This window comes from Neopsephotus bourkii, unplaced genomic scaffold (genome assembly GCF_033783945.1).
Source record: "Neopsephotus bourkii isolate Nb327-2 ecotype Australia unplaced genomic scaffold, CSIRO-AGI_Nbou_v1 NB_580, whole genome shotgun sequence".
Taxonomy (NCBI): Eukaryota; Metazoa; Chordata; class Aves; order Psittaciformes; family Psittacidae; genus Neopsephotus; species Neopsephotus bourkii.
Genome location: NW_026901081.1, coordinates 2141546 through 2162607, shown reverse-complemented (window position 1 = coordinate 2162607; position 21062 = coordinate 2141546). Strand labels below are relative to the sequence as shown.

Genomic DNA, 21062 nt, shown 5'->3' with positions numbered 1-21062 from the left:
CTGTTCCAGTGTTCGTCACCCTCACTGAGAAGAAGTTTCTTCTCAGGTTTAAGTGAACCTCTTGTGCTCCAATTTGTACCCATTTTGTCCTTCATTGTTTCCACTGAGAAGGCCTGGCTCCATCCTCGTGCTCCCCCTTTATATATTTATATACACTAATGGTACCCTATCTCTCTTCTCCAAACTATAGAGACCAGCTCCCTCAGTCTTTCCTCATAAGGGAGATGCTCCACTCCCTTAATCATCTTAGTTGCCCTGCGCTGGACTCTCTCCAGCAGGTCCCTGTCCTTTTTAAACTGAGGGGCCCAGAACTGGACACAATATTCCAGATGAGGTCTCACCAGATGTTGAAACATAACACAGTGTCCTGTGTTATGTGCATATGGTGACAGAGTGAATGAGTAGAGCTTGTGCACTGTGTGGTGTCTGTCAGCTCAGGGCACACAAAAGGTGTGCTCATGTCTCTCAGTCCATGACAACAACGACCACAACTACCCATCATGTGAGGCACCCCTGGCCATGGCATAGGGCAGGAGCCAGGTGATTATAAGGTCCTTTCCAACCCAAACCATTCTATGATTCTATGATGGATTCTATGTTAGCCTGTGCCTCGCCTTTGTCAAAATCTCTCTTCCGTTCTCCTTATCCCCAGGATATCCCCAGGAATGGGTGATGCTCACAGCTTCCCTTGCTAGATATTGCAGTCCTCCAGAGGTTGGTCAAAATTGGTGTAGCTCCCTACTTCTTCAGCACATAACACTGGTATAGGACCACTAGAGTCTGACCTGATAAGCAGTTCGGACATCTCTTTTACTGGGGAGGTATGGAGCTATTTTGCATTGAAAACCCCAAATGGAGTAACAACACTGTCTGTGATCCTTGTGTTTCAGTTATAATCCTATGCATGCATTCTGTGCTCATTGGAGGGGAGGAACAGGCCACCCTACTCACAAAAGCTCTGGAAATGGGACTAGCAGATGGAAGATACGTCTTTGTTCCATATGACACTTTGCTGTACAGTCTTCCTTACCAAAACAACTCATTCAGCATCTTTGATAACGACGAGAAGCTCCAGGAAGCATACGATGCTGTGTTGACTGTCACACTGGAGTCTGGAGAAAGGACTTTCTATGATGCATTCAGGGAAGCCAAAATCAGCGGTGAAATAACCACGGATTTTGAAGCCACCCAGGTAAATATCCTTTCTCCCTGTTTTATTCTGGGACCTGACAACAGGAGACATAGGACAAGCAATAGTTATAGAGGAGGTACAGGAGAGAGATAACCCAGTCTCTATGCTTCTATTTTGAGAAGAATATGGTGAAATTTGGATGTGATCTGAGTTCATTTGGAAGAATATTTCTGGATAGCTGGCATTCTGACACAGTTGGTTCAACTGCAGGACCATGCTGGCAATTGGAAAGGGTTGTCTCTGGGGCTCTCATATTTGGTTTACTACATGTTAACTACCGCAGGCCCAAGCTGAAGAGGTGTCTCCTAAGGTGGGTAAAGATTGTGGAGTTTGTAAGGAGCCATAATAAGATGTCCACACTCCTGAGAATATGGGAGGATGCAACAGACAAATGGAATACTGGATGCTTTTGAGGGAAATGGTTAGGATCGTTGCTGCCTCATTCTTAACACTATTGTCAAAGTCATTTTTTGCCAGCACAATTATCAAAATGTCACTAGAATCCTATGAAAAAGCAAGTCAGTTGCTACCTTACAGGCATTGCAGGAATTGGGGAATCTGGGAAAAGGTGGAGGATTCAGCTGAGCTTAATCTCATTATGTTCTTTTCAAAATTCCAAGTATTTTGAAGGCGTGATTTATGAGATCTGCATGGATGTCTGCTTTAGGAGGAGATGAATCATGCCTTGAAAACATTCATTTCTTCTCCTTCACTATAATGAGAGCCCTGATTAACTATATTGAGTGCATGGCTCTTCATTAAAGGTGTCTACATCTGATCAATGAATCCCACCACAGATGTCAAATTCTATGGCTTCCAACAGCAATCCTCATTACATCATGAGTATATGGCTGCAATCAATGTTCATCTACCAACTGTGAATGACCACGTGACTAGAAAGGAAACCATGTGTGTGTTTTAGGGGAGGGGAAAGTTATAGGTTCTTAAAATCAAATCCATCATTGAAAGGAGTAATACAAGGAGAAAAGGCTGTGGTACCCTAGAGAATGAGTTTGCTGTGGATCTGCTTGATCTGATAGAGAAGAGATTCAGAGAAGCTCTGTGGAGAAGGACTTGGGGGTGCTGGGCAATGAGAAAATGAACATGAGCCGGCTTCAGTGTGCGCTTGCAGCCCAGAAAGCAACCGTATCCTGGGCTGCATCAAAAGGAGCGGGACCAGCAGGGCGAAGGAGGTGATCCTGCCCCTCTGCTCTGCTCTGGTGAGACCTCACCTGGAGCATTGTGTGCAGTTCTGGTGTCCTCAGCATAAAAAGGACATGGATCTGTTGGAACAAGTCCAGAGGAGGCCACGAGGATGATCAGGGGCTGGAGCACCTCCTGTATGGAGCCAGGCTGAGAAAGTTGGGGCTGTTCAGCCTGGAGAAGAGAAGCTGCGTGGAGACCTCAGAGCAGCTTCCAGTATCTGAAGGGGGCCTATAGGGATGCTAGGGAGGGACTCTTCATTAGGGACTGTAGTGATAGGACAAGGGGTAATGGTTTAAAACTCAAACAAGGGAAGTTTAGATTGGTTATAAGGAAGAAATTCTTTCCTGTTAGGGTGCTGAGGCACAGGAATGGGTTGCCCAAGGAGGTTGTGAATGCTGCCTCCCTGGCAGTGTTCAAGGCTAGGTTGGACAGAGCCTTGGGTGCCATGGTTTAGTGTGAGGTGTCCCTGCCCATGGCAGGGGGTTGGAACTTGATGATCTTGAGGTCCTTTCCAACCCTAACTATTCTATGATTCTATGATTCTGTGATTTCTACATCTTAGGAATAAACAGTGTGCTGGCAAAGAGGACCAATCCTTTGGGTATGACACTTTTCCTACCTGGGTAGGGAGGTGAGCCTCTGACTTTGATCTTCTATCTGTAGATGTTTTAACATAGGTCTTTGAGGCAGGTTGTGCTAAAATGCCAGCTGATCATCAGGTTCAGAGTCTTGGTTCTTCCCTTGATAAAGCAATTTTACATGAGTTAGAAACAGTTTCAAATTCTATTTTGGGAAGCAACCATAAGAAAAGACAGATATTCAAAGTCACACATAGATAGTGTTAACCCCAGTAGCTCCCACAAGCCACCTTCAATCTAAGATTCTTCAGACCCATTACTCTGTGAACTCTTAATGCTCAGAGGTCTCAGTTCTTGAGTTTACAGCTTAACCAGTGGGACATTATTTTGTCACAAGTGTTAAATCAAAGGCTGTCAACATCCTGACCTCAATTTCTCCTGTATTCCCAGGTTTCTCCTCTTTTTGGGACAATCTATGATGGCTTTTACTTCATGGCAATGGCTATTGACAGTGCTCGGAGGAAAGGAGCCAGAGTCTCAGGAGCTAACATAGCTCAGCACACAAAAAACTTGAGTTTCCCTGGATTTAGTCACCAGGTAGAGACAGACCACTGTGGGAAAGGGCTGAGCAGCTATGTGATACTGGACACAGACGGTCATGGGAACCAGCTCTTCGCAACCCACTTGCTGGATATGTCTTCAGACTCTGTGATGTCCTTAGGTCGGGACATCCACTTTCCCAGAGAAACTCTACCCAAGCCAGACTCCAGCTGTTGGTTTGATCCAGATGTCCTCTGCACTGGAGGTAAGCAAGACACAAAAGCAAGGTTGAATGGCATTGGGTCAATGCTGCTTGTTTCTTTCATCTTTTTTCTTATAACCCCTTTAAATTAGAGCTCCCCAAAGAGAAACATCGAAACTCAATAAATGACTACAAAGATGACCAGTCATGTTTGTAATGGGAGTTCTAGGCAGAGAACCCACTGTTGATTCACAAGACTCGTATTGCTTGCTAGGTCCATATTCTATGATTGTACAAGGTTTTTGCCACTGTTGTGTGCTGGAAAGGGTTTTCCAGGTCTGACAACCAACACCTGGATATGTTGATAGCAATCAATACGTGCCAAAGGCTCCACCCAATGCTGTGTCCATGTCCTTCTGAGGGACAAGGCACTAAGAGGATTTGAAGACAGCCTAAGAACCACACAGCAACAGATGCTCTCACCATCTCTCCTGGTTAACCCCAGCTTCTTTACCCAGTCAGCTCTGCAGCTTTAAGGATCATCAGAGCTCACCTCATCAAGAAAGGATGATGTTCACTACTCAAAATAATTAGCTACTTGTAGATAGCAGAGGTGGTAATTGAAGACCTAAGGGCAGAGATAACTGCTTCCTCCTAGGTTTGCAAGGCTGGACACTGGTTTTACTTATTGTTTTTAATTTGAGGTAACTATGGTGCAGTTTTAAAGTCCACAGGAAATCCAGCATCTCAGGGTAGGATAAGCCTCCACTTGACATATTTACATATAACACTGAGCATTTACTCCTACTGTTCCAGGATATGATTTAACAGAGAAAATTAACCTCATCTACACAATATTTAATGCAGCAGCTGCGAAAATCATTCCCCTTGGCTCAGCCATAACTGGTTTAAATCAGCGTTGCTCCATGAAAACTGGAGATACACTGATCTCACAGCAGCTGGCAAGCTATAGGAGAGACAAATATGATGCTATCGTATATCTAATTTAGCACTACAACTAGGACTGGAGTAGCAATTTATCATCCCGTTGCTGTCTGTGGAAAAATCACTGCTTTTTAGAGATCAGATTTTATGGTCACACTTTTACAGAAGCGTAAAGCTCGAGGCATTTTCAGTGGAGTGGTAATTTATTATTATTACTAATATTTCAGAGACTAAATTTTATGACTAGAATTAAATCCAGGCCTTGGTTTGCCTTTGTATAGAGTTAGGTTTGGAGGGTGACTGGATGTGAAGCTGCCAGGCTGCCAAGCTGTGGTTCCTGACCCAAAGTCCATCAGGAGCAGGGCTGAGCAGGTTGTTTCCAGTACATGTACACCAAAGTCAGTCCCCAACAGAGTAACACATACAGGAAAGCAACATATCTGAAACCACCACTACACACAGCCATCATTGCCGAGACATGGATAACACAAATGGCATGATCCTGTTCTTATTTATGCACCAATTAATCAGGCCCCAAGCTTGCTTCCATATCTCACAACCCCAGCTCCTACACACATACAGATGTACATACCATTGGTAGATGGTCCAAACCTGTAATTCACCCATAGCCAGCTCTCAATCCCTTTGGTCTCTGCAGGAGGTGGTCTCTGGTCTTGTGGTCTCTGATGGGTCATAGGCTTCAGAACTCCCTATCTTACCTGTTGGCTGGGTTGATGTGAAGTCTACAAACATCTCACACAGGCTCTAAGCACACTCACACAGAACAAGAAATGGGCATAGTGGTTAAGAAGAAGGTAGGGCAGACTGCCATGATCAGATGCATGGTTTGGCTGCAAAAATGCACAGCATATGTGTGACCAGCATTCACATCCTCTCCAGTATCCCATGATTGAGCATCCCCAACCTACCTGTATCCCTCCCTTTCCCCATTTTCATCTTTTCCTCTAAAAGTCCCATGAGAATTTTCACATACTTCTATGGGAGGTTTAGGGGAAGTCCCCTTCTACAGTTCACTTAAAGCATCCCCTCATGAGTTTAACACAATCCTACAAGTGCCCTAAAGTATTCTCTAAACTTGCTCTTTCCCATGAGCCCATGATAACCTTCCTTTCCCTTCTGATTAGTTATAAAGTTCTTTCAGAGCTTCCTCAAGGCTTTGCATGGTCTCTGCAATAGCCCATCCATCACTGACATGAGCTCCCTGGTCTTTGATATTGTCTTCACTATCTCCTGTTCCTTCAGGTTTGATTATCAGGGTGTTTATTTATTTACTCCTCTTGTCCTTTTATTGTCTCTCATTCATCCCAGTGAATGCTGTGCTCCAACCAGCTCTCAATCTCAGGTTACCAGATGCTGTGTCACTGAATGAAATTGGATGGACTTTGAACGTTTTCCAGCTGTGTTTCCTCATGTCCTGGTGTGTAACTGTGCCCCTACTTCAGCAAAGGACATGCTCAGAGAGACACCATTTGCTATTCCTTGGATTTCTGCGCTGCCTTTCAAGTGCCACATTGCCTTAGAGTCCTCTAAAGTGTGGCCAAACTCTTGTGGCTTATCGTATGCAGTGGGAATAAGCAGGAGAATTTCTCCCAGGCTCCTGGAGGGATGGGGAGGGGAATAGAAAGAATGTAACTCCCACTGGTTGAGATAAGAGCAGTCCAGTAACTAAGGTATAACACAAAACACTACTGCTACCACCAATGATAATGATGATAAGGGAAATAACAAAGGAGGAGAATACAACCGCTCACCACCCGCCGACCGATACCCAGCCTGACCGCACAGTGATCTAGCCCTGCCGGGTAACTGCCCCCAGTTTATACAGTGGGCATGACATGCTGTGGTATGGAATACCTCTTTGGTCAGTTTGGGTCAGGTGTCCTGTCTCTGCTTCCTCCCAGCTTCCCCTCCTGCCTGGCAGAGCATGAGGCTCAGAAAGTCCTTGCTCAGAGTACACATTACTGAGCAGTAACTAAAAACATCGGTGTTATCAGCGCTGAAAGTCACAACCACAGCACTGCACCAGCCACTAAGAAGGAGAAAAATGGCTGCTACTGCTGAACCCAGGACACACATCCACATTGTCTGGGAGGGGGAGAAATGTGTATGAAGTATCTACCCTACTATGGCCAGATTTCTCCTCAGAAGGAGGTCTATAGGACTATACAGGCTGGTGCATGAAAGCAGTAACTTCTTACCTTGAATCTTAGTATCATAGAATCCCAGCCTGGTTTGGGTTGGAAGGGCCCTTAAAGCTCATCCAGTTCCAACCCCTGCCACAGGCAGGGACACCTTCCACTGGAGCAGCTTGCTCCAAGCCCCTGTGTCCAACCTGGCCTTGAACACTGCCAGGGATGGGGCAGCCACAGCTTCTCTGGGCACCCTGTGCCGGTGTATGTGTGAGAACAGGCAGGGACAGGGGCCCCGGGCTGAAGCACAAAGTTTGTCCAAAACAGGCAGAAAAAAATCAGCTAAAATGCTCTTTTTTTTTTTTTCCTGAAACGGACACACACTTTCAAAAATGCTGGGGAGCTCTAGATGTCAGTGTTTGATAAAAGGCGTGTGATTCAGGTACAAGTGTGACCTAGAGTTATGAACCTTTCATCAACCCAAATTTCTCCATGCTCCCTTGTGTTTAAGGATCTCTGAATACAGACAGACTAAAGGAGAAAAAGAAGAAGACAGAAGAGGCAGAGACAGCAAAGAATTACCACTGGAATTTAGCTCATCCACTCATGTCGGCATTCCTTAGCTCTCTAGCAAAGACACTCATGAGCAAAGTATCCATCTCCAGTGCTCTCTGTCGATGGGCCCATTGAGGAAAACATCAACCTTCTCCTCCTCCTTTTCTGCTCTTTCCAGAGTTAGAAAAGTGTGGCAGGGAATGAAAAACCCCAGATGGGCTGGTGATTCACATGATAAAGATTTTTCAGCCTTTCAGTTCCTGGAGAGAAGAGGGTCAAATGTTGAGGAGTTATGAACTTTGCAGAAGCTGCCTCTAAAGGAAAATACTTCCCTGTGAATCCAGGCTTTATTTACTTGAAGAAAAAGCTGTTTTCCCACTGATTCAGCACGCCAGGGCTGGTATAGTAAAGAGTGCATGGAGATACATAATTACAGTACTTGAAGTCATAGAATCACAGAATGGTTTGGGTTGGAAAGGACCTTAAGATCATCAAATTCCAAACCCCCTGCCATGGGCAGGGACACCTCACACTAAACCATGGCACCCAAGGCTCTGTCCAACCTGGCCCTGAACACTGCCAGGGATGGAGCATTCACAACCTCCCTGGGCGACCCATTCCAGTGCCTCAGCACCCTCACAGTAAAGAACTTCTTCCTTATATCCAATCTAAACTGCTCCTGTTTCAGTTTTAACCCATTACCCCTTGTCCTGTCACTGCAGTCCCTAATGAAGAGTCCCTCTCCAACATCTTTGTAGCCCCCTTCAGACACTGGAAGCTGCTCTGAGGTCTCCATGCAGCTTCTCTTCTCCAGGCTCAACAGCCCCAGTGTCCTCAACCTGTCTCCATACTCCTGTTCAGCTCCTGCTCATCCTCATGGCCTCCTCTGGACTTGTTCCAACAGCTCCATGTCCTTCTCATGTAAAGTTTCTCATCAAAACACCTGTTTTCTATCATTCTCCCAGCTGAATATTTGACTTTGTAGTCAAATGGTCTGATACTGATATATTTGCAATATTATTGCCTAAGTGAAGGGCATTTTCTAATTCACTGTTTCTTTTCCCCTTTTTGCACAGGAATTGAGCCTAAAGTCATCATTTTGGGAGTAATGGTGATATTTGCCCTGGTGCTTCTTTCTGTGGGCCTGGCTTCTGTTATCAGGTGAGAATTACAGGACCTCTTTGGTTTGGTGTCACTTCTAGTTTCTGCTGGAGGCTTTAGCCAGCAGTTTAGTTTGTGAATGCATAGCAGGCTTGGTTGTGGTCACTGGGGAAGTCAGTTTAATTTATTGCCAATCAAATCAGAGTAGGATAATGAGAAATAAAAACAAATCATAGAACACCTTCTCTCCACCCTTCCCTCTTTCTGGGCTCAATTTCACTCCTGAATGCTCTACCTCCTCTCCACCAGTGGTACAGGGGGACAGAGTTGTGATCAGTTCATCACACATTGGCTCTGCAGCTCCTTCCTGCCCAGGGAAGGATCCTCACACTCTTCCTCTGCTCCAAACGCAAACCCAATTCAACTTATTAAGTGATAGTGGCCTGAGCACTGTGGGAATTGGTTCTGCAGTCTCAGGAGCAGCCACTGTACCCTTAAACCAGTCCACATTTGGAAGAGGATTGCAGTCTGTTGCTGGGAGGATTAGCTAGATGATGTCTCTGAAGCATTAAGAAGGTGGCTATCACTTTGGAGGTGCAAAGGATGCCACACAAATCAAAGACAAGAATCTGCTTTGAGAACAGTGAGGTATAAACTGAGTGGGCTGACGTGTTAAATGTCTTTTCCTTACCCAGATCATTTTTGCTTGGATTTCTGTCCCTAATATAATCCTGTTTTCCATGAAGCACCTAGGCTCACCCTCTTTACTTTCTCCATGTACTAAAATGAAAGAGAACATCTCTGGAGAGGGTTTGGGGCAATTAATTAGGATACCTCTTTATTACCAAGCTGATTCACTCCCTGTTATGGTCTGGAATCCAGCTCCCTGGTCATCCACAGTGCATCTGTGTTATTCTGGGCATGGGATCTATGGAGCAAATGAAACTTGGGAAGGGACACCTTCAAACAGTTGCATAGGTCACATCTGTGTCCTAACTCTATACCCAAGGTAGACATAATCCAGCATGATCTAGCTGGTTCAGAAGCTATGGGTTGCTCTTTAGCAAGGACACTATGGCCATAACCTAAAGTAATCTGCTCCAAAATAGCCTTTGGAGTAATCTGTCTCCCATTATTGATGTCTATGTGGTACATGACTGAAATTAGAAGGCATATTTACTCAGCAGCACTGAGTTCAGCAGAACAAAGCTCCTGGACTGTCCCATACAGCTTCGCCTCTCAACTCTTCCCAGAATGTGTTTTCCTTCCACTTCTGAATCACCCCTCCTAACCCAGATGATATCAGGCCACCCAGTAAGCAACACCCCAAACAGCTTTCTCCCTTATGACACACAGCTGCTTCTGATATCTTTTAATTGCAGGCACTGAGGAGGTTGCTCCATCCATCTGCACTTTAAAACCCTGCTCTATTCCTTTGGCCACCAGCCTCTGCAATTAAGTAAATAGAAGACAATCTTTCTGCCTACTTTACTTGTAAGCTGTTCCACAAGTACCAGACTGTTCTTGGGAAGGCTCAGTAGTAAATAAAGATGTGCGGCTGTCTGCAAGAGAAGAAAAGAAGTCTAGCATGACTCAGACAATTATTTATGAGGGAAGGGCATGTCTGGAACTAAATTTAAACCACAGCATGGTCTGAGTTCAAATGTGGGAGCTCTGGTCTTAGGTCTGCCAGGGATCTGCTGCATGACCTTAAATGAATTGCTCCACAATCTGTGCTTTGCTTTCGGCAGAGGGATGCTTTCCTCCACATTTGGGGGAGATGATGTGATTGGCCAAGCAAGGTTTTCAGGTGGATAGGTGAAAGGTACATAAGTGATGAGTTTTTCTGCATGGAGATAAGATGGGTGGCAATGTGGTTAGAGAAAGGTTATCAAAATTGCCTCAAGTGATGCCTGTGATTATATGGCCAAGATTCTTGGACTCCAAAAAGCTGTCTGTGCTCTTATAAAATGCCCAGAGTGACACATACATTAGAAAAGTGAATTGTGGTGATGTATGGATATTTTACTGGATTCCCTTTACAGCAGCCAGCAAAAGGCATCCTTTTCATCAGGAAAAATCTTAGGTGTGTGCAGATCAGAGGTACTATACTGTAACCAAAGTTCCTTAAACAAAAAGAATGACATGGAGAGCAATGGAAGAGCTTTCATTTGCCTTCTCTCTGCTCCTGCCTGATGAGTTTATGACTGTCTAATACATGTAGTGTGCTTTGTGTTCAGTGTTAAACCTTGACATCCATTGAAACAGTGGGTTCAGAATGATGGCGTGTGAATTCTGACTCTTCTGTGAGTCCCTAGAATAGCCATGTGTTGGGTATTAGTGTCAGATGTATTGCAGCTAAAAACTAACAAAGGAACTCTGGAATGTTCAGTAATGATTTGCATGAAGTGGACATCAATCTGTTTATACCATGCCGTGAATGTAGTCCTTGACAACGCACCATTTCTCGTGGTTTCTTCTTATAAAGAAGCTGGGAAAGTAGAATGATGCAGTCAAGCAGCAGGTAGTGTCTTTGCTGGTCTGATGACTATACTGAACTTTCTTGCCTGTGGCAATTCTGCAAATCTAATAGTCTATCAAGGAATGCAGAGAGTCATCCCTTGGAAAATGGGCACAGCATCCTGTGGAGATGCCAGGAGCACATTTGTCTGTGTTACACAGTGCGTGGTAGACATCCCATCTGGCTCAGGTCCTGGAAGAAGTAGGTCTGAATCAGCATGGTCTTCTTGATCTAATTATTCCTGACCAAGAGAAACAGCACTGGTTCAGCATTACTGTTTCTAAGACTCCCAGGCTGCATTGCACTATACTATGCACAGCCAACTGTTCATCCCCTTGTAGCTTTCCTTTTTATGAGCTCGTAGTCATTACAAGGAGGTATTTTGCTGTGTGCATTACTTTACCATGCTACAATATAGAGATTTAAACAGCATATTTTGATGGTAACTTGTGTTCAGGCTGCTTTTAGAAGTTACCTGTGGTTTGGTTTCAGTTCTTAAGAAAAGCTGGTGTGCCTGAGAGCTGTTTGCTCACCAGGCACATTGGCTGCTGTAACAAAACTTATTATTCTTTTCTAATGGAGAATAATTTGAGTTAGGAAAAATAAAACTGAGCAAGGCAAAGTAAGCATTACCTACACATCTGATTCATATTTGTAACCAGATTAATTCAAGGCACCTGTTGGCCCTTTAAGATGATAGCATTTGTAGTGTGTGAATTGGATAACTCTTAACTCAGAGGGATTCGATCCAAGTCAGGGCATCATAACTTGCCTATTGCTTTCACCCATGCCCATCCCCACTCCCACTTAATACTGAGGGAAGGCAGATGTGGGGGACTTAGCGGTGGTGTAAACTGGTCACTACCTACAAATGTTAACTGTGACTTACCAAATCTTGCAGGCACAGTATCTTGAACAGCCAGCTATTCAGGGGACCTAACAAGATCATACTGACCTTGGATGACCTCACCTTCATCAACCCCGAGCTACAGAAAAAGGTAAGACCTTCCACTCCTGTAAGTAACCTGGTGGGACCCTCAAAACCAGGTTTGCTGTTTGGCATTTTCATACCCAAGAAGCTCTGGCAAAGTTCTTCACTTCTCCATGTCTCATTTTCCCCTGTATATCAGAAGATTTCCTACATGCAGAGTGCTTTTGAGTCTCAGGTTAGATGCACATGTAGTGTCAGAGCTGCTATGATGATGTAAAATAATACCCTTGATTGCTTTTATTCTACCAACCAGGCCCTATTCTTTGTTCTTGAGGTTGGATGGTGCAGCATAGCTCATGTCCATACAGCTGAACCATCTTGCCCTCTAAAATAAAGTGTCTGCATCTGAATTACTTATTGGGAACCATTCCTGGCCTGTGCTGGATCCTGCCCAGGGCTGGGCATCTCCTGGGAGGGTGTTACTTGGCATAGATGAGGACCACACCAATGATACGGACTGCTGTGGAGCAATCCCTTTGCCTATGTTTTGCCTATGCCAAAGGAGACACTTCGTTGTGCCTTATTCAGAGGGACACCTACCTTGTCTGCTATTTCCCCCAGTCCACAGCATTTCCATCACCTGAAGTGCTGCTGTAGTGTTTCACCCTCATAGGGTTGACCAGTAGAGGTATTGAGAGGGTTGAGATGGGAAGTTTGGGAGGCTGCTAGCATGGGTGAATGTATGGCCAGAGGCAGAGCTGGAGGAGAGGGTTACATCCAGAGGTGGTAACTGTCCTACACCTGCTTTTCTTGCCTTCCAGAGGATGACTTTGGACAGTCTGACTGAAGCAAACAGCATAGCAGCAGATGGCAGAAGCCTGAAATCCATAACCCGCTCCTCCTCCTTGAAGAGTGAAGCTGCCACCTATGAAACCTCCAATGTGGCTCTGTATGAGGTAGGTAAGGACCTCAGGCAGCCTTCTCCCACCACTACTGTCCACTGAGCTGCTCAAGGGAGGGAAGTCTTGGGCTGCAGTACTGTAGGTCCCAGCATGGGAATGCTGCTGATGGACCTTAAGGGTGAAAATAAGTTACCCTTAAGCAGTGTTTAAGGTGACTCTACTTCAACCCTCACCCTCATACCTGGGGGCGTGTGGGGTGGTGGTATTCAACATCCATCTGTAGCATTTCCAGGTCTGGTCCTTATTAGAGATATCACCACCTAAAGGCGCCATGAAGCATCTTTCTTACAAAACAGGCTTTAGGTGGTAGCATCTCCAACAAGGACCTTTCTTACAAGGCAAGGATCCATACACACAGAATAAAGGGTAGCAAATTCCCCTTTGTGCCAGTAAGACTGTAAAGTGTTTAAGCAGAGGCAATGGCCAAGAAAACTCACCCCATCCATCAGTTCTTTCCTAAAAATGCAGCTTTTGGAAAAAAATGGCTTGTCAATTTTTCCTGAAAAAAAGAGCAAAATAAACTGGGTCATTGATGTCAGAGAGAAGCTCTGGAGAGAGTTACTTTCCTTTGTTATAGAGTCCCACGCCGGTTTGTGTTGGAAGGGACCTTAAAGCTCATCCAGTTCCAGCTCCCTGTCATGGGCAGGGACACCTTCCACTGGATGAGGTAGCTTCAAGTCTTATCCAACCTGGCCTTGACCACTGCCAGGGATGGGGCAGCCACAGCTTCTCTGTTCAACCTTTTAATCAATTTATCATTGTTTATCAGATACAAATAAACCTTCCAGGTAAGAAGTTCTAATCCAGACGAAGGTCCTGCCTTGCCCTATGTTTCGGGGGGTTTGCTGTGGATATTCTTATTTGGGTGCAGCATAGAAAGCATCCACTGCCAAGAACACTGAAAATACCCAACCACTTTCAAAGTGAAGGATCTGAAATTCAGACCCAAGTCCCAGTATTATTTGCTGATCAAAGACTTCCTCTATCATTCACCCATTGTATTGTGGACAGGGAGACTGGGTATGGCTGAAAAAGTTCAAGATGGGAGCAACTCACCATCTGCGTCAAAGCTCCACCAGCATCTTGAGGAAGGTAGGAACAGGGGATTGTGGGGTGTGTGGAGGGAAGGTTGCTTGGGGGACTTCTCATAGAATCATAGAATGGTTTGAGTTAAAGAGGACCTTCAGCTCATCCAGTTCCAACTTCCTGCTATGGGCAGACACCTCACACTACACCATGTCGCCCATGGGTCTGCCCAGCCTGACCTTGGACTCGACTTTTGGTGACTGCAGCATGTTGTTGTTCTCCTTATCTCCTGTTTATTCACTGAATCAAACATCTTGGCTGTCTGTGAGTCTTGCCCTGTGAAATCTGGTGGAACAGACCACGCACGATTGCATTTGACTTACCAATGACCCATGTGTCATAGGCAGCAGCTTGCAGAGCACCCACCCTGGACCTACCCATGTCAAAGCTGGTGCAATGCTGAATGGACAAGGAGTCCTTTAAGTGACCTTGTCTGCAAAAGCAGAGCAGTTTGGAGGGAATCATCCCTGCCTGTGTCAGGGCAGGGTGATGCACTGGTAGCTATTTTCATGTGCTCTTAGTTGTCAGTGTGGCATAAGCATGATCGTGCATTTCTCTGGGATTTTTGTGTCTCCAGCTAAGATGTTAGAAGTTTTACTTTTAGTCTTTAATTTTATTATTATAACTAAATGACAAGCAAATATATTTATTTTCCAGATTCAAGGCCATTAGTCATTGGCAGCTATTGCTAACATAGGAGTGGCATTTTTATATATATAAATATATTAGATTTAGTAGGGCATGTTTCCAAAGACAACACTGATGCCTTTGGATCCTCCAGGCGTGGTGTTGCTTTCCAGACCATATCAAAGCTGGAGCAAGACTCCATGTGCTGAACTCAGTTTACCCCAGTTGAAACCATTTTGTCCTAGTGGAAGATCCAATCCAGCTTGTCTTAAACAAATTTCTCTTCAGTTTGCTTTTGCTGTCTTGCTTTCTTTATCTTAATGGATAGGCTAAGAAAAGGAAAACTTAGATGTAAGATAGTTGAAAGTAAGCAGCAAAGACATTTTCTTCTCCATTGTGTGCAGAACTGTTTGGTAGTACAACGATAAGGGCATCTAATGATATAAAGAACTAGGTTTTAAGAACAAAATGTACCTGTCTGACTCGGTCTTGCTGTGATCCCTTGTCTTGTTTCAGATGAAACATCTGCGTCATGAAAATGTGAATCTGTTCCTGGGCTTTTTCTCTGACTGTGGCATCTTTGCCATAGTGACAGAGTACTGCTCCCGAGGAAGCCTGGAGGACTTGCTGAAGAATGAAGATATGAAGCTGGATTGGATGTTCAAGTCCTCTCTCGTCATGGATCTAATTAAAGTAAATCCACTGCTGCTGCTGAGGCAGGACCTGCATGTGGCTTTTACACTGACATAGTTATTTTATCCAGGACTTTGGGATTGTTATAGGAATGCAGGGAAAACCAGTGTGAATGTAATTATTCTGGTATACAGGGTCTTTAATGGAGACCTCTTGGTCTTCTTTTTTTACCATCTGAGAAAAGCACTATTTGGGATAATAGAACTATATCCAAGCAGCAGGATAAGAGGTTAAAATTACACATCAGGCTAGAAGTGATCACTTAGAACACAGAAATAGGTGACAAATTCGTAAGTACCAAAGGCTCCTTCTTGTCATAAATAAAAAATACATCCAGCATAGAATCAAATCATATCCATCCTCTGAAACATAGTGGCTGCACATACAGTCACATCAAAAGAGTGTTCACACACTTCCAGTCATCTCCCATATGTTTTTATGCCCCTAATGGTGAACTACCAATCTGGGACAGGTGGCCTACAGATGGTAGACTGCCAGCATTGTTCTTACAGCCCATGATGAGCCTTCTTATCCTCCTTGAGGGAGCTGGGTAAAGGCATCAGGCTCTTAATGGTTTCCCTTGACCTAACCATTGAGTACCACTTTGCCCACCCTCTTAACCTTGTCTCAAAGTACAACTTTCAAGTGCAGTGAGTCCTAGGGCTATAGATGGAGACATTTGACTACTCCTGAAGTCCTTTCCAGTATTACTTTAGGGTGCAGTGAACCTAATTCTCATTCCTAATCCACTTCTGAACTTTTCCCATAATTTCTTGCATTGATCATGACTGCATCTGACAAAGTCAATGCTGTTTCTGATGCTGTATAGGGTGACAATTTGGTCTTCTGTCTCTGAATGCTGATGGATAGATGGATAATATAATTCTTAAGTAATAGCCTTGATCTTTTCTGCGTTTCATAGGGAATCAGGTATTTGCATCACCGAGATTTTGCCCATGGACGTCTCAAGTCTCGTAACTGTGTTGTGGATGGCCGCTTTGTGTTGAAGATAACTGACTATGGTTATAATGAGCTCTTAGAAGCACAGAAATGCCCATATATTCAACCACCCCCAGAAGGTAGGTGCCATAATGAAATATTTGTTTTAGATATATTCATCTATTGCTTTAACATGTCCTAATGCAATTGCAGGCCAGTCGCCAAATAAGGATTTATGTGCTCAATCTCACAACATCTAGTTACCTGTATAAAATGCATTGTTACAGGAAAGGACAAGCAAAGCATTTTTCACACTTCCTGAAAGTGAAGTGAATAGCAGAGTGTCGTGGCAAGGAAAAAGGATTTTATTGCAAGCAGTGATGAACTTAAACTTGTTGGATTTGGAAAAGGACTTAAGTGACCCTGAAGTCTTATCAATCCTGAATGTCTGTGACTGGCAGAACTGGCTTTACATCCTCAGCCCCAACCCTATATTTGAAGTTTTAGGTTAACCTAAGTACAAAGAGCTCTGTTTTGTAAAATTAAGCTATCTGAGACACAAGATGATACAGGTCTCTTTGAAACAGGTCCAATGCCAATCACCAAAGGCTGCCCAATGACATTCCCACCACTTAAGACAGCATTTCATGGCACCAGGTTTGGAGAATTGGACAGGGTTTCTTTCACCTGGCCATTGCCTTGGGATTCCTCTGGTATCCTAGTTCATTCTTGAAACCTGGTTTCAAGTAGTATGTAGCATTCCAATCCCTCTGTCTCAGGATTTGATTCCTACACATTCCCAGTGTCTCAGATAGGACAGTTGCCAGAAGACTTTCTCCTCCTCCTTTACAAAAGTGATATATATTGCAGTAGCTAAAATGTTCTTTATTCCCATTACTCACAATGCACAGTTACCTGGGTAACAATATTGCAGTCTGAAGATTTATTTCTTGATGAAGCTGGGTATGTTTTACAACTGTGCCTGTCACCACTTGAACTATGGGATTATAAAGACTGATTGTGTTTCAGACTGCCACAAACTGCTTTTACAGAAACCACTTCCATCTAAGAAGAATTACAGAAAATATTTTATGAAGTGTTGCTTTGTGGAAGAGCAACAACAGGGGCAAGAAATCCAGGCTTCAGTGCCAAAGTTTTGTCTGAGTGATGTTTTCAAGCAATAAAACGTGTTGAAGCTTTTGGCAATGGTGAGAAGATGTTTTATGTTGAGGCTCAGGGCTGGTGTTATAGGATATAAGTCGTTGTATATCAATAAATTTCTAGAACATAGAGTGAAATTTGGAAAATCCAAATGTTTTGTCAGGATGGAAGTTTAGTATTTCTAAGACCTCCCAAGAAATAGAGGACTTGATCCAGTAAATAATGAAGTATGTTCCAGCCTTTCCTCATATGACTGAAATGAAGTGTTCATTTAAGCACCTAATTTGCCATAGTCTGAGCTCGCGTGTAAGAAACCTGATGCTCCTGAATCTTTTAGAGTTGCTCTGGACAGCTCCTGAGCTGCTGAGGGACCCGGACATGCGCAGAAAGGGCACGTTCAAAGGGGACATTTACAGCTTTGCCATCATCCTACAAGAAGTGGTTGTTCGGGGTCCACCATACTGCATGTCAGAACTCTCAGCTGAAGGTAGGCCACCATTTCAGTACATTTGTAAGGCTTTACACAGAGTGCTCATAAAAGTTCTGGCCAAGCCCCTTGGGTAAAACCTTAGAATGGAAATAATGTCCCAGTCTCACAACCTTTCTCAGTGATAAAAGGTTGTTTTTGACAAAATATCCATAATGAACATCAAAATGTGTAGTTCTGGTACACTGACTCATCAGTGCTATCAATGGGGTTCGGGCTCTGGGTACCCCTAAGATGCTTCAGATCTGGCCAGCAGTGAGGCTATAGCAGCAGCACCAGTTCCCTGTCCAAACTTTGACTTTTCATCGCAGTGTGGAGTGAAATCTGATGTCTTAATTTCCTCTAGCTTCGAAAATCCTTGGCTTCCCACAGCTTGGAAACATCTTGACTTCCCATTCTTCAGCCCTTTTCTGCATGTCATAGAGGTTGAGAGTTTTGAGCTGGACCCCTCATTAGCATCCTATTTTATCCGCCTGTCCATCTATTATTCTTTAATTACTTCTCCATTGAAAAAGGTTCTTGGTGTAACTTGATGTATCCAAAGTGATACATCACTGACTTCTATATAAGGTGGCTTTTATCAGAAACAGCAAATAGGTGAACTCCTTAGGAACTGCTCACGGTGCAATCTTACTTCAAACCATGTTGTGCATACATAACATAGGGGAAGTTTAGACTGGATATAAGGAGGAAATTCTTTCCTGTTAGGGTGGTGAGGCACTGGAATAGGCTGCCCAGGGAGGTTGTGAATGCTCCATCCCTGGCAGTGTTCAAGGCCAGGTTGGACGAGGCCTTGGGTGATATGGTTTAGAGCGAGGTGTCCCTGCCCATGGCAGGGGGGGTTGGAACTTGATGATCTTAAGCTCCTTTCCAACCCTAACTATTCTATGATTCTATGATTCTATAAGAAGGGCAAACACACTGTGGTCAGGGTGAGGTCACAAGCACTTGAACAGGGAGGGAGAGAGAACAATCAAAAATGGGCTGATTTCAGTGAAATCCTATTCTCGATATGTTTTAAATTGGACAGTCAGTAGGTGAGGTATGGCTATCCCGTATCTGCCTGAAAAACTGAGGCCAAGCAGCTGCAGCAATGCAATGACAATGATGATTTGGACTGATGATGAGGATTATTAACCCACTCTGTAATTCAGAGCTGGACTTTTAATGTAGCCTATGATGTAATTAGCAGATGTCCCCCCGCCTATTCTCCCTGAGGAACCTCCAGCCCATGTTGAGGATCGTGTTGACCTGATAACATGATGAATTTCTACTCACTGCACTCTAATCCTCAAGGAGCTTTTACTCATGGGCATGAACTTAACTAACTGAGGAAGGCATTTCCTCTTGGCTGCCCCTTGGAAATATCTGGGCCAGGTGCTTTGTTTAGTTCATCTGGTGGAGATTGGTGGGATGAGCCAAAGAGCTTTAAAGTAAACTGTCAACACTGAAAAGCTTTGGGTACTCACAGTAACAGCTGTGGAAATGCAGGGTTCTTGCCAGAAAGAGGGTGGTTTTCACTCCATTTGAATGCTCTGCACTACGCAAAATGAAACCTTCGAATACAATCACTTTGAGTTTTTATTTTAAGCAGGAAGGTATAGTTTTACCATACAAAAAACACTTTTTCCTCCAGGATATTCTTAGTAAGAAATGCCTAAATTGAAGTCAGGGTTGGGTTCAGACATCGCAATCTTCCAACCTTCAGCTGTCAATGAAACCTGCAGCTTCACTCCCCTCTAATCCTTCAGATTCAAGGACTGACTTCTTAAGGTCTAAAAGCCCAAGCCCAGTTCCTTGTTAGTCTTTATTTTACCTCTGGATAGGGAGTCACTTCCCAGACATTGTTATGAATCCAAATTGTCCTTCTTAAAATACTTTCCACTGTCTCCATTCCCATCAACCTCCTACATATTGGTTCCCAGTTAACAATGGAGCATCACAGGCTGTTAACCTTCCTGTCTGGGTCCAGCCATATCCCTCTGCACTCTTAGAGGACTGCAGATCCTAATAGAGAGAGTCAGAGGCAATTTCATTAAACACAACCCTGCAGTGTCGGTCACACATTCATCTGTCACGCATCCTTTCCCCATCCAGCCACTTTATTGCTCATAACCTGGTTCTCAGGGGACAAGGTGTCAGATGAATCTCTTGTCTTTCAAATCCTCCAAGAAACTCCTGGAAGTGGAAAGCAGAGCCAGCCATTGAATGGTGAGGAATAGCAGTGATGGGTAATGGAGCAAGCAAGGGATAGATGCAAAGTTCCCTGTTCTTTGCCCCCACCAAGACCCTGCATCTCACAATGTGCTTCCCATTCTCTTTGTCACAGAAATCATCAAGAAAGTGAAGAAGCCCCCTCCCTTGTGCCGCCCAAACATAGCCCCTGAGTTGGCCCCCATAAGGTGCATCCAGGTAATGAAGGAATGCTGGGGTGAAGCCCCCGAACGACGCCCAACCTTTGACGAGGTATTTCTTAAGGTCGGTGAACAGAGCAGCAGGTTCAATCCTTTGCATGCACTTGGCAGGGAATTGTTTTATTCCTTTAAGTGAGCCCTTAAGTAATGACTGAAGAAGTCCCAGAGCTCTCGTTTTGCCTTTGCTATTGGGTTATTTTATGGTTCATGATGTCTGGTTTACACCTTGTCCTGAACATGGGCTGCCATGGCACCACTCTGTGGGTTTGAAGTAGGCTGAACATGGGATGGTGTCGTCACAATTGCAGTGTACCTTGCACAGATGATCAGGTGGAGATCAAAGATCTGTAAATTATGATAGCACCTTCAGATCAATATGGTTTTTGATTTCTAAAGTATTTAAAAGGTGATTAATTTAAAAGGAAAATTCACCAAAGGCTTTTAAACACAGAGATATAACCATTTGGCATATGAAGTTTCTGAACTGCAGATTGATGAAGACTGGAAGTATATCCCAGAGAAATATGACTATACTTGAGCACTGTTTCAACAGCTTTCCCAGACATATGTTACTGGCCAATCTCATGGACTGGCAAAATAAACCCCTTGTCTGATCCAGTGGTACTGTTCCTATGTTCTTATAAGGCCAAAGTAAGTAAACAAATATTAATGTTTTTTACCTTTTTGTTCTAAGAAATTGTGAATAATTTTACACCCATATGACTCCACTTTTGAGTCTATGGCAGCTTCTAAAGCCACAGATTGTCCAAAT

The 21062-nt window shown here is 44.1% G+C and overlaps 1 protein-coding gene across 1 annotated transcript in view; it reads left to right on the top strand.

Moving 5' to 3' along the window:
• GUCY2F (guanylate cyclase 2F, retinal) overlaps positions 1–21062 on the top strand; it is a 44206-nt gene that overhangs the window by 2637 nt on the left and 20507 nt on the right. The window contains exons 2-11 of the mRNA XM_061351326.1: positions 891–1192; positions 3427–3781; positions 8445–8529; positions 11892–11988; positions 12743–12877; positions 13895–13975; positions 15113–15289; positions 16212–16368; positions 17727–17876; positions 20206–20354. Of these exons, the coding sequence (XP_061207310.1) occupies positions 891–1192; positions 3427–3781; positions 8445–8529; positions 11892–11988; positions 12743–12877; positions 13895–13975; positions 15113–15289; positions 16212–16368; positions 17727–17876; positions 20206–20354 (1688 nt within the window). The remainder of the gene's footprint in view (positions 1–890; positions 1193–3426; positions 3782–8444; positions 8530–11891; positions 11989–12742; positions 12878–13894; positions 13976–15112; positions 15290–16211; positions 16369–17726; positions 17877–20205; positions 20355–21062) is intronic.